At 39.3% G+C, this 14,620-nt stretch overlaps 1 protein-coding gene across 1 annotated transcript in view; it reads left to right on the top strand.

Moving 5' to 3' along the window:
- The window catches only part of F13a1 (coagulation factor XIII A chain), a 171,529-nt gene that overhangs the window by 57,656 nt on the left and 99,253 nt on the right, over window positions 1–14,620 (top strand). Inside the window, exon 5 of the mRNA XM_021215683.2 lies at window positions 11,991–12,109. Within this exon, the coding sequence (XP_021071342.1) occupies window positions 11,991–12,109 (119 nt within the window). The remainder of the gene's footprint in view (window positions 1–11,990; window positions 12,110–14,620) is intronic.

The raw sequence follows: 14,620 nt of genomic DNA, 5'->3' as shown, positions 1-14,620 counted from the left end.
CTCCCTCCCTCCCTTCCTCCCTTCCTTCCTTCCTTCCTTCCTTCCTTCCTTCCTTCCTTCCTTCCTTCCTTCCTTCCTATTCTCTCATACACTAACTACATCCTGACCACAGCCTCCTCCCAGGTAACTACCACATATTCTTTTTCCAGATCTACTGCTCTTCTGTTTCCCCTCAGTAAATAAATAAATAAATAAATAAATAAATAAATAAATAACAGGTCTCCCTCCCAGTGATATCAACCAACACAGTCTAACAAGATGCAATTAAGACAAACCCTTGTACCAACACTGGATGAGGCAACCCAGTAGGAGAAAAAGTTTCTCATGAGCAGGCAAGAGAATCAGACACATCCACTCCCAACAAAAATCCCAAATTAAATAATCACAGCATGTATGCAGAGGACCTAGCACAGACCCATGCAGGCTCTGTAACTGCTTCAGTCTCTGTGAGCCTCTATGAGTTCTGCCGGGAATTAATGAGGTAAGGAAGATAGCTAAATCACTCATTCCACCATCTAAATCATCATTCTTTCTATACCAAGTGAGCATCATTCCAAACGGTACTGAATTCAGAAGAGACCCAAGGCAGCTCACAGGAATGTTTCTACAAGATGGTTCTGGAAGGTGGGAGGATGAAAGACTCTAATCTAGAATCACATTCATGTATGTGGCTTGTGATTACTTCTAGGGGATAATTTTTATACTTTTCAAAGTATGTGCATAGGCTATATCTTCCTAGGTCGTGTCTTTCAGAAAAATGTGACCTTTGGATGGGTGTGGTGATGCACAAAGGTAATTCCAGCATGAATCTGGGAAGATGACACAGAATTACTAGTTGAGGGCCAGCCTGGGCTACATGATGAGCTTTTTTGTTCTCCCAAAGGAGGAAGAAGAGACAAAGTTGGGGTGGAAGAAGAAAGGAGAAAAATAAAAAAGAGAATTGGAGGGGAGAAAACTTTTAAGTGAAGAGGAAGGGAGAGAAGAATAGCGTCATCCTCATTTACCCAAAGCTCAGAGTTGGAGCTCAGGGAGTATCTGCCAGCTGAATTGATGAACACCACACCAAGAGGCCAGGATCGAATTGTGATGCTCATATTTCAAAAAAGAAACAGGCCTCCTGATATCACAGGAATCGGTTAAGGTCATATAGAAAATTAGGAAACAAACTGGGACAAACACTTAGGTGTCTGGATCCATTTATAGCAACTGTTGTATTTTCAAGACAGAAGCCATTTATTGGGCTGGTTACATTTTTGTCAACTTGACACAAACTAAGGTCATCAGGTTTGATTGTGAGCACGTCTGTGGGAAATTTTCTTGAATAATGATGGATGTGAGAGGGCTCAGCCCACTTGGGCAGTGTCACTGCTATGCAGGTAGTTCTGGGTTGTATAAGAAAGCAGGCTGAGCAAGCCATGGGGAGCAAGCCAGTAAGCAATGATCCTCCATGGCGGGCTTCAGCTCCTGCCTCCAGGTTTCTGCTTTGAGTTCCCTGAGTAGAAGGCTGTAAGAGAAAGTAGACCATTTCCCCCACAAGTTGTTTTTGGTCACAGTGTTTATCATAATGGAAAGTCCACTAGACTATGTATCTAGAGAAATGTTTAGATGGCCAGGAGACACAATTCTGTGCAACTATTTGTCAAGATTGGAAAGCCATACAAACACACAGAAGGAAAACGAGGTTGATAGCTGTGAGATCAGATGAAAACTCTTCTTTGGGAGGAAAGGAAAAGAAATTAAAACCGGTACAGGCACAGGTTCCCTCAGAGGATACAGCTAAGCAAAGCATCCCTGACATTTTCTTTGTAGAATTGCTTCATGAATAATAGTTTACTTTCTGAAGACACATAAACTAGGAAGTCCTCAGCCAGCCAAACCAACAAAGTAGCACACACCGAATAAACTCACAAGCCGGTGCATGTTCTAGCACCATGCACCGTGTTTCCAGAGAACAGTAATGGCCCAGTCACTAAAGGCCCTCTAGTGTCTCACTGGTCCCCGTCTATACTGGAGTTAACAGATATAAGGCAAAGGACTCCTGAATGGCTGCTATTATAGACTATCAAGATGGAAGTGGTTTGGGCCCTTCCCGAATAAAAAGACCAGATTCTGGAAATGACTTTCTTTATGATTCCAGTGTGTTCTATTGTCGGAAGCAAAAAGTTATCTCTGGCATGCCTGCAGGGCACACAGACAGCAGGTTGATCTCTCTTCTGATTTGCCTCAACTTTCACACACACACACACACACACACACACACACACACACACACACACACAAAGGGATGCCTAGTGGTGAAAGGGAGGTCAGCCAAAGGTGTCCTGACCCTTCCTGTGAATCTATGCCTTCTTGGAAAGAGTGACTGTTATCTTTTGCCTTTTTGAAGGGCTGGAGACATTGTTATTCCTAAAGGATGAGAAGCAAGACCAACCCTTTATGGAAATGCCTTTCAACCATCACAGTTTCTTTGATCCATCAGCTATTGTCTTGCTAAACCCATACTCTTAGTGGTATTAGACATGGGACCTGCTTTAACTTTAAAAGAGTGTGTAAATACCAGGAGTTTTTCAGCCTACACACTGATGAATGGCTTCCTTCTCCCAAAGGGGCTATATAGATACTAAAAAATCAATGGGCCTGGCATTTGTCCTTATACATCTGTTTTAAAGTCTTCCTTATTCTGGATGAGAGGCCGGTGGTAATGCCCAAAGGGATGCCCAAAATCAGGGTTATATGTGAGTCTTAAATATTTTGCAGCCCACAATTTTCTTTTACTTTTTAACTATCGCAAAATTCTCAGCAAAGGAACAGTAAAATAAATGAGGTCGTCATTCTTTACTGCTGCCACGTGTACATTGTTAGTCACCCTGGAAGGGTGAGTATTTACAGGGCATTCTGGGGTATTCTGTGACAGATCTGCCAGGAAAAGCAGATGATGAGACCATGCCACGTCCGTCAGTGGCACCTTGTATAATCTGTTTACTTCCAAGTTTAATCTCAGTGAGGGTCCTTTGCCAAAGGTTACTGAGAACCCAGTTCTTAGTAGACCCAAGATAGCATTTGGTTCAATTAGCCACCTCCTCCTAATTCCCCTCTCTATGTCCTCACCCAAGACTCCCTTACAAGGACACACCCACCGTCACAGCTGTCAAGCAGTCCAAACTGTGGGACTTCTAGAACAAAGATTAGTTGTTCGTTTCTTTTCCTTATGCACAGTGTCCAGTTGGCTAAGCAGAAATCAAATTTCCTTTGGGACTGATAAAACTCACTCATCTTCTGGAATCAATCCCAAATATTAAAACAAATAAAAACAACCACCTACAGCCAAATATCTAAATATAAACATGATTACATTTTCCTATTTTTATTATCCCTTCTAAAACTGAGTTTGGGGAGTTTCCATAGTGATGTGCTTTTTTTTTTTTTTTTTTTTTTTTTTTTTTTTTTTTTTTTTTTTTTTTTTTGATTCATCTTGAACAGCTGCATTTTAAAGGGACAGAACTGAATAAAACAGGGGACATAAAGTGCAGCCTTCTACCCTTAATCTTCTTTTAAAATCATAAATAAATTTAAAATTAAAATTGGGGTTTCCCATTCCTTTCCTTGTTGAGGATTCATGATTATGCCTGCCTGGTTTGAGGTAAGATTTAAGTCAGGGTATCCTGGTATGGGTCATAGAGCTCTGCCTGTTCACAGAGCTCAGATTTATAACATCCCATCAACAGTAACTCACAGCACAATGGGAAATTCTTATTTTCTTGGACCTCTCTCCCAGTCTAAGCTAAAGACATTGTCTTTATCTCTTAAGTCTGCAACAGGCATTTACTCACTTCCTACTGTGTGCGTGTACCCTCCTTACCATGGTGCTGAGTGCCAGGGACAGGGACCTACTGTGTTGGTGGCATGGGAAACAGTCAACAATCAAATCCTGGTTTCAAATCTCACTAGCATTGTGGCCTTGGGAAACTCACTTGCCTGCCCCAGCCTCAGCTTCCTTGGGTAAAAAATGGATCTAGTGCAGTATCTTTCACATCTCATCTCTCCTTCATGAGTTTCAATGAGTTAGTTGGGGAAGGGTTGGTAGTTTCTTTGTGCATTTTGGAAGGGGTGGTCTCATATGTGGAGCAATCTTACCCTCAAATTAATAATTCTGCCCCAGCCTCCTGAATGCTAGAGTTATATAAAATGGCAAAAGTTTATGGCAGATACTAAATATATATTTGTTTAGTAAATAATCAAATTTGCAGTGAGTAAAGGGCCATCTTCAAGAAGTAGAAAAAAATGTTCCTCCAAAACCATTGACAAATAAGAAATCACGGCTTAATCCAGTCTGCTCTGGAAATGACACAAGAAAACTTAAGTTCTAGTCATATGACATGTAATGAAGACATGAAGACATTGATAATTGCAGCCTTATTGCTCTTAAAGAGAAGTTAAGACATCTAAGTTGTGTGTAAAGTGGGCAGGGTGGTACAGGCCTGTAATGTCAGTACTCAAGAGACTACGGCAATAGGATATTGAGTTTATACCCAGACTACATAGCAAGACCCTGTCTCCAAAATAAAGAAAAAGTATTGGACTTTTTAACCACTTAATAAATAGATCGCATTAAGTTTAATAAATAGATTTCTTTTAATAAATAATAAATAAAATGAATTTATTTTAATAAATAGATTGGGTTTGGTTTCACTTAAATACAAATTTGCATTTTTAAAAATCACTTTTTCTGATAATGAAACTTTTACAGAAACACAAAATATCTGAGGAGATGACTCAGTGGGGGAAGAACTTGTGCAAGTGTGAGGTACTGAGGCTCAGATCTCTAGCACCCTGTAACTGCTGGATAAGTGTCAGTCTACTTGTAATCCAAGCACAAACAGGCAAGTCAGATGACCTTAATCTGTAAACTCTGGGTTTAAGCAAGAGACTCTGATTCAATGAATGAGTTGGAGAACAACCAAAGGCAATGGATATCAACCTGTGCCCTCCACATACACTTTTACACTGATGTGTGCTCCCAACACAAGTGCACATACCTGTACACACACCATATGCCCTCCCAAAAAAGTAAGAAAAAAGAATCAGTACACAAAATGAACTCATATATCTATAAATTAGAGACAACAACTATTAATATTTTGACATATTTCTACACATTTAATACATTTTAATGGTTGTCATTTTAATTGACAATTAATTAATGCAATATACAGTCTTTTAGAATATATACATACATTCTCACATATGACAAAAAGCAAATAACCACTTTCCAATCCTAGATATAGCCAGAGAAAAACAACTGTACACATGTCTTAGTCAGGGTTTCTATTCCTGCACAAACANCATGACCAAGAAGCAAGTTGTGGAGGAAATGGTTTATTCAGCTTACATTTACATACTGCTGTTGATCACCAAAGGACGCAGGACTGGAACACAAGCAGGTCAGAAAGCAGGAGCTGATGCAAAAGCCATGGAGGGATGTTCTTTACTGGCTTGCCTCCCCTGGCTTGCTCAGCCTGCTCTCATAGAATCCAAGACTACCAGCCCAGAGATGATCCCACCCACAAGGGGCCTCTCCCCCTTGATCACCAATTGAGAAAATGCCTCATAGCTGAATCTCATGGAGGCATTTCCCCAACTAAATTTCCTTTCTCTGTGATAACTCCAGCTGTGTCAAGTTGACACAAAACTAGCCAGTACAACACATATTCCTCATATTTTTCCAAGAAAAGGTTTCTCTGGCTGTCCTGGAACTCACTCTGTAGACCAGGCTTGCCTCAACCTCAGATATCCAACTGCCTCTGCCTCCGCCTCCACCTCCGCCTCTGCCTCTGCCTCTGCCTCATCTCCCTAGATTTGGGATTAAATGTGTATGTCACCATTGCCCAGCTAAGCACTTGGATTTTTAACCACAATATATTTGCATACTTTACTTGCTTCTCCACACTATGCATCTTTGAGAGTTTTCTATACCAGTGCATACCTATTGTTTACAGTGATTTAGATAACATGCTGTATTGAATGCTGTACATACATTTTATACAAATATGTTTCCATAGATACTCAGAAACAGCATTACTTAGTTCACATTTAAAATTTGCATAGATATTATCAAATTAGTCCTTTAAAAGGCTATGGTACCTATCAGCGCTGGAGAGATGGCTTGGTGGTTAAGAGGACATACGTTCTTGCAGAAGACATGAGTTTAGTTCGCAGCTTCCAAATGGTAGCTCACTACCTCCACCTCTAGCTCAGAAGTCCTCTCCTGGCCTTTACTGGTAGTTGCCCCCCCTCACACACACACAATTTAAAATATAAACAGCCCCTTAATAAAAGTCATTGTTTATACTACAGGCAAATTACAATTGTGTTACTCATTTCTAGTACTCATTTCTTCTTACCTTATCATTATCAGGTGTTACCTTTTGTTTGTTTGTTTGTTTTAAATGTTTGATGATACAGTGGGGAATCATGATTATTTTACTGTTATTTCAACTTGCATCTCTCTGATTATTAGGGAAGTTGAACATCTTGGCATACACTTAATGTGGGTTTTGCTTCTGTATGTGGTATTATCTGGACCATACTGAGGAAGCTAAGAACTGTTAGGAAGAGACACATGCATATCTTAAACCCGTCGATATGCTTTCGACATGTCACAGGTGAATGAGATGTCACAGAAACTTCTTTCCCATGTGGGCAAGCAGTAGTCACACCACCATGTATTGATCAGATCAGTCATTGCTCAAAGCTTTTAAAAACTATCCCTCTATATATGAAGATCTAAAACACACCTTGGTATTATATGTTGCCACGCCAACACTGGTTTTAATTATAACACTGCTTCGGTTAGTTGTGTTTGCAGTAAGACTCTGTAAGTTAGAACCAGAAAACCGATGGAATGCAGAGATGAGCATTTATTCTCAGAGTCTTCATATTGGGCTCATATAGATGAGGCCTCTAAACCAGTTAATTTTCCTTCACATGAGAGACCCTCCTCTTCTTGCACAGCTATGAAGATACTCATTGTTGGACCAGCAGATTTGCCAGAGTACATTTCTCTAAAGAAAACAAGAAAGGTATGATGTCACAGGCCCTGCAACAAGGACATGCAGCCATGCCCTTCTTGTTACACGTCTGCTAAATCCCCATAAACCAAAGTTGGCCAAAGTCAGAGGGAAGCTTCCGTCTTCTCTTTCTTCTTGAAAAAACATTTTACTCCGGTAAAATTTTACAAATTCTTTGTTTCTGACAAATTTTTGAATCAACATTCAGGCTTCTAAAGTATGAGTGGCAAGGTGGTTGAGTTCATCTTGATTATATTGATGAATTTAAATCTTTGGAATTTTTACATCCAATTAGACACTTTTCAATGTTTGTTTTCACTTAATTTTTCTTTCATGTCCACTGGGAGAGCTTATTTTTACTATAAAATTTTTCAAACAAACTTGAAAGCAAAAAAAAAAAAAAAACCTAGTACAATGAAATCCACTTGCATAGCTTCCAGCTATACAACATGCCATACACAGATACATGTGTATCTGTACATTCACATAAAATCATGTGGCACACAATTGCATGTCTTCCAATGACCAACTTGATATACAGTAGTAGTCCCATAATTTTATAGCCTAGTGACATCATAACTGCTTTAGTTTCCATGAAGACAGTTTATGATGTTCAGAAAATAATAAAGATGGCTAAAACATCTCTCAGAATATATCCCTGGTGTTGTCTGTTATATGACTATGTAATAATGATAACAAAATCAACAAGTGTTCTTGGTCGCCCATTCCTTAACCAAATTTTACCAATCTAAATTTTTTTACATGTTTTTGTTGTTGTTGTTGTTGTTGTTCAAGACAGTATCTATAATTTTAACTTTTGGCATGTCTTCAAAAATTATCTTCATTTATTTATTTGCTTTACCATAAACTCATTTCTGAAACAGCATTGTCATATAGAACAGTCCATATTCTTAGTCATGAAATATGTGCTTGTAACCCCCTTGGCATTTTCTGCTAAGCAGTTACTTATATCTTAAGACTAAATATAATTCAGTCTCAAACATTCTGAATGTTTCCTTGGTGGTGTAAAAATACTTCCTAACTCATGCCAAGAATGTATTCAGTAGATAGATATGGATGTTTAGATTAATCAATAGAATTTGATTTTATTGCACTCATACATCCATTACAAAGTTCTCCTTTGGGCTAATGATACCAGCTTACTCCTATAATTTCATTGGAAATTATAAATAGACACATCTAACTCTATTGTTCCTTCTGTATTAGTGTGTTAGTTTCTCAGTCTTTCCTGATTTCTCTGTATACAAATTAGTTATCTATTTCCTAGCACTTTATGAATATGGCCAATGTCCTTCAAAATCAATATTAATTCTAATATATCTGAAGCCTTCTACTGTAGCTTTTACAGTGACTTTTGTTTCTCCATCATTAGCTACTCCTCCGTTATAGCCCCAGAGATCTTGGATGATTTCTTTATTTCCTTTCAGGAAGAAGAATTTCAGCTTAGTCTCATGTTTCTTGACCCAATGCTGAAATAATTTTTTTCTTTTTTTATAGCAGTTTATTGTGCCTCTTGTCCTAGTTACTCTTCTATCACTGTGAGAAGACACCATGACCAAGACAGCTCTTATAAAAGAAAGCATTTAACTGGGGACTTGTTTATTGTCTTACAGGGTTGGTGTATGATTTTTCATGGTGGGAATCAGGCATGATGTTGGAACAGAAGCTGAGAGGTTTAGATCCTGATTCATAAGCAGCAGACGTGTGTGGAGAGAGAGAGAGAGAGAGAGAGAGAGAGAGAGAGAGAGAGAGAGAGAGAGAGAGAGATCCATCCCCAGTTACACACCTCTCCAACAAGACCACACATCCTAATCCTTCCCAAGCAGTTCCACTGTCTGGAAAACAAATGCTCAAACATGAGCTTGTGGGGCCATTTCTTTCAAACCACCATACCTTTTCTCATATTTATCTTGTTCTTGAACTCTTATCTAAGAACTTCTGTTCTTTTAGAAAAGATTATAGTGTTCTTTCTGCATTCCCCAATGATTTTCATTTGGTGTACATATATACGTACATATTTTCTGTCTTTTCAAATAATTTTTAGTAATACCGGGTGTATATGGATCCAGGTTTTCACACCTGACTGAATATATTTCACATTTGATTTGTTCCACATCTAAGATTTGATTTGTTACAGACACACTTAATATTACCACTGAAGTTTCTTTCAAGTATATTTCAATGACCAAGTGTTTCTTATATCCTAGGAAAATTGGAGAACATTTCAGGATTTATTTTTTATTTCTTCCAAATATTTTTTATTAGATATTTACTTTATTTACATTTCAAATGTTGTCCCCTTTCCTGGTTTCCCTTCCAAACCCCCCCCCCATCCACTCCCTCTTCTCCCTGCTCACCAACCCACCCACTCCTGCTTCCTGGCCCTGGCATTTCCCCTACACTGGGGCATAGAGCCTTCATAGAACCAAGAGCCTCTCCCCCATTGATGACTGACTAGGCCATCCTCTGCTACATTTGCAGCTCTTCCAAATATTTTTGATGTACCTCTGAATTATTTTTACTGGATAGATAGAGCCACGCTCTACACTGAAGCTAGGTCATTACCAATTAAACAGTTGCCATTTTAAAAAAAATGTACAATTTTATCAGTAGATTGGCAGTATGGTACATACTAGCTGATACTGGGTCTTTTAAGTTTAAATCCACTACCTTACATGTATTTATTATAAATGTCACTTGCTATTTTACAGTTTTAGATTACTCTTTAATAAATTATGTTTTCTTTATCTTCCATTTGTAATTCCTCCTTTATGGACTGTCTCTCATTTTCTAATTTTGTTTTGTATATTTCAGAAAGACTCTTTCAATTTACCAGAATTCTTTGCATAAAGGGAAATTTTTTGCCAATTCTTATAAATAAGTAACAATTACTTTTGGAAACATTTCTCTAATTTGTCACATGTTTTAAAGTTCATAGTATATAAAACACTAATGTTTCAAATGTACAAGTAAATATAATTTATTTCCTTTATGTCTTTTTAAAAACATTAGATTTAGATAAATATTTATCAGGTAGAACTGAGAGCAATAGTGCACAGCTATAGAGCCAGTGTGGTGCTAAAGGCAGGAGGATCGTATAATGAGAGAACAATCATGGTGTGTGTGTGTGTGTGTGTGTGTGTGTGTGTGTTACATGAATCCATGAAAATGGGAAGTAAGAGGCAAAGCCTGGGAAGAAAAGCTACAATAAATTGTTGGAGAATACGTGAATGGGTTCCAAGGCTTCAGTGAGAACTGCAGGAGAGGGTAGGATGAGGACCAAGCAGATCCTGCCAGACCCCACCATGCTTTTGATTTCCCCACGATCCCATGAGTTGTCATGCATACTCTGACTCTCCAAGACCAAGGAGAGTAGGAGGGGACCCAAAACAAGAGAGGACTGATGTTTTTCTTAGGCCACCAAGGATACTGATGTTGCTTGTCTTTCAGCCAGTCTTGGAGTAGTGATGGGGTGTGACTTTGGTTGCCATGAGAATCATTTGGGGGAAGCTACAAAACAAAACCAACTCCTGATGCCTGCATCTGATCCCTCCCTGGTGTTCAGACTTGATGGATGCAGAGTCCAGCATGGGCTTGTTAGCCAGTTTGCAATGCAGAAACAAAATGTCCAAGACAAATCCATATTTTTTTAAAAAAGGTTTATTATTGGCGTATGGCTTGTGATGTTTTTGTTCATGGTCATTTGGACTATTGCCTGCAGGCTGTGGTGAGGCAGAACATTGTGGCAAAAGTGTATGGCGAACCTGTCCACAATAGCTGGGAAATGTAAAAGAAAGAGGAAGGGACCAGGGTTGAAAACCCCATTCAGATGTACTCTCTTAGTGACCATACTTCCTCCCTCAAGCCCCTGATGCATAAATGCCCCATCATCCCTGATACTGACACAGCCCACAGACTAAACCAGTAATGCATGGGCCTTTGGAGCACCTACAAAATCTAAGTTTTAACATCAAATAAGGAACTTATTCATTTATTTATCCTTTGAGAATTGCATTGGTAAATCTCTCCAGGTGATTGTAATGTCCAGCCAGAGTTGAGCATTACTACCTAAGGTAGAGATTCTTTAATGGATCAGAGAATGACAAGGACATAACTTTAAAGACTAATTAACATACAGATAGGAGAAGAACAGAAAGACCCAATAAACCTTATCCTCAGTCAGAGCCAGAACTGGCCTGGTTTCATTTAATGCAAATTTACCTGAGTATTGTCTACACCTGTATGATCCTGCCAGTGTGAAAGATGCTTTCCTAAGCCTAGGAATATGTACCAGACAGATGGCTAAGTAGGTGGGAGCAAGGGCTTGAGATTAGAGCCACCAGAAGGGCCTTGCAATGGTTGAAGCTAATTGAGCAGGCTTGTTGGGCTCACACACCTAGCAATGCATCCACAAGGATTTTTCATTAAGAGATAACGGACAGCCTGCCTCCTCCTTCAAATCAGTAGACCACAGTGAGGGATAGCAAATGACGCTTGCACCCTCCAACATGCCCCAGATTGATTTCAAACATCCTTTTCAGCTGAGCTACTTTTCAGTAGGTTGGAAATTTGCCTGAGCACCACGGCATCTGATTGTGAGTCCACGGAGCACCACATCATAGAATGTTTAATGAGACATGTCAATTTAATTGTGTTTCAAGACATCCAGAGCCAGAGTTTGTCAGCATTTTGCAGACAAATGTCCTCATTTACAGACTGATCTTTGGTACTGATTATGTTCACTGTGGCTAAAAATATTGTGGAATGAGCTATGCTTTGAGAAAGAAAACACTTATCTTTTCTCTGGGTAGATTGACTCTCAGCATAGTAACATCGTGAACTTGCAGGGGTTTGGAATCAGAGTGGTTGGTTAAAGGTCACTGTGTTCCCATCCTGATGCAGAGGATGCTGTGTATCTGGATGATGAGAAGGAAAGAGAAGAGTACGTCCTGAATGACATCGGAGTGATATTTTATGGGGACTTCAATGACATCAAGAGCAGAAGCTGGAGCTATGGCCAGGTGAGCCACTTAAAATTCATCACTGTCAAAGACAGTTTTCCCTAATATTTTTTGTCACATTTATTACTGCCGGGTGCCATGCATCGATATTAGAAAAGCATAATTTCCTGCTTTTCAGGATCTGAGGCTCCAAGACAGAGTGCATGGAAGTGGGAACTTAGAGAGACAACTGCATAATTTATCAGCTGGAGCCACCAATCTTCCTCTTATTACAAATGTCCCAGAGATCAGGAGACTGTGGATAACACAGCAGTTCCTGAGTTATACTCTGGCAACTTAGAAACCATGAAGTCTCATTATTCAACCTGAAATAGGCTGAAAGTTTTTTTTTTTTTTTTTTGCTTATAGAGATATTTTAATGAAAAGAATATAGCAGAGTGCACCAAATTTAAAGGAATACTTTCTAAAAAAAGAAAGAAAGAAAGAAAGAAAAAAACTAGTATTAGGGTCCAGTGATATAGCTCAGTGAGTAAAGAAACTCACCACCAAACTTAACAGCCTGAGTTCTGTACAGGACCCCACAAGTGAGAACGAGAGAACTAACACCCCCAAATGTCCCTAGACCTCACATGGACACCACAGTACGTGTGGTACTCCCCTTTTCTCTCTGACACACACACAAACACACACACACACACACACACACACACACACCACTAAATTAGCAAAAATGTAATGAAAGGCATTTTAAAAAGAGAAGATCAATGAATATATTTTAAAGTGTGAGTGAGTCTATTAACAATAGTTGTTCAGGAAAAAATATTCCAAGGATGCCTTACCTAGATATTTTTTTCAGAAAATACCCAGAGGTGTTCCCATCAGTTGCAATCTCAAATTACTCTGTAGGGACAAAGGTAGATAACAGTAATTCCTTAGGATATTATAATTTGAACTACTTTAAATTGGTATTTCTGGCTCTGGTTTAAATGACGTTCCCACAGATACATAAACGTCCTGGGATCTGGACATATTAGTTGGTTATCAACAGGAAAGGGATGAGTATTTTATCCCTCAGAGGGGTCTGGCAGAAATGCCTGTACCTGAGCATTGTTGCTCTGACTTTCCAGGGAGAGATTTCTTGGTATCTGACTACAGCAGGTCCCATAATATTGCCTTGGCTCCTGAAGCTCATATGGAATCTCCCTGTATCCCTCTCGCGGAATAACTGTCAATCCCATCAGGAACTTTTATCACCATGCATAGTTTAGGGACTAGCTTCACCCTGGCCCCTAAGAATTACATTCTGTATTCGGGCTTTCCCATCTGCATCTCTGATGTCCTGTCAAAATATAGTCTACGGTACTTGATTTATTTTTTTAATCTGTGTCTGACCCTCTAGTCACCATCCTACCTCTTTCTAAGTGACATGCAACCTTTATTATCAAGTGTCTGTTTCCCTTGCCTCAAGTCCCCATGACCTAGCCTTTAGGTGATGCCTTTGTTTTCTGTTGCTATAAAAGAAAAACTGAGGCTGGATTCTTGATCAAAGAAAGAGGCTTATGTGTCTCATTGTTTTGGAAACTGAAAGTCCCAGATTGGGCAGTTCCATATGGTCAACCTCTGCAAAGACCCCCTTAATGTCATTTCCATTAATGGAAAGAGAAAGGGGGAGCTAACCTTGCACTTGACCAGCCAGGCATAGACTAGCCTTGTATAACAGCAGCTCTGGAGAGAAGCAATTCACCCCTGGAGACTGCTGCACTCATCCCTTCTCAAGGCAAGTCGGTGCTCCCGTAACTTCGGCAGCTCACACCAGCCACTCCTAAAGGGTCTATCAACTCAGTGTCACTCTTCTGAAGACCCGAACCGTTTCCAGACTACACCAGGTGTGAGGCCATTTATGATCCTAACATGATGCCGTCTGGGTAGTTAGTAAAGGGGAAAGTCATCAAAAAGGAATCAAGAAGAATTAGGATGGCATCCCAGCACAGTCAGGTTAGACTTGGCAAGCGTGACTTTGAGTAAGCAAGGGCTCTGTGTCATCATTCGACAAGGCCATCACCCTAGATCATTCTGACAAAATAACACAACAAACTCATTGTTTGTGGAGATGCAGGGAGACAGTCATTTCTCTGATGGTATCATTAATGCTATGGTTACTGGCTAACCCAATTGAGATAGGCTGTTAGGTGAGACCCCAAAATAATGTGTTATGTATATATCCATGAACAAAATTGTTTGCATGCCTAAATTACATATTATATTGTATATCCCAGCGCTCTAGGATACACCGTATTCACTACTCAAGCTAGATTTAATAAGCAATTACATAGAAATTAGCCATTACGATTGTAGTCTCTGTCATAATACTTGGGTGGATAATATCCAATGTTTCTATATGGAGAGGAATCTTCTGCTATATTTGTAGTACAGTGGAGCTAAAATGTCCTCATGCTGTCCTTTTTTTTTTTTTTTTTTTTTTTTTTTTTTTTTTTTTTTTTTTTTTGATTTGGCTTTTTTTTTCTTTTTAGACAATTCTAGAAGCACCTGTGAGGAGTGATCCTTTCCAAG

This window comes from Mus pahari, chromosome 16, assembly GCF_900095145.1.
Source record: "Mus pahari chromosome 16, PAHARI_EIJ_v1.1, whole genome shotgun sequence".
In the NCBI taxonomy this organism is placed as follows: domain Eukaryota; kingdom Metazoa; phylum Chordata; class Mammalia; order Rodentia; family Muridae; genus Mus; species Mus pahari.
This window is presented reverse-complemented; position numbering and strand designations above follow the sequence as displayed.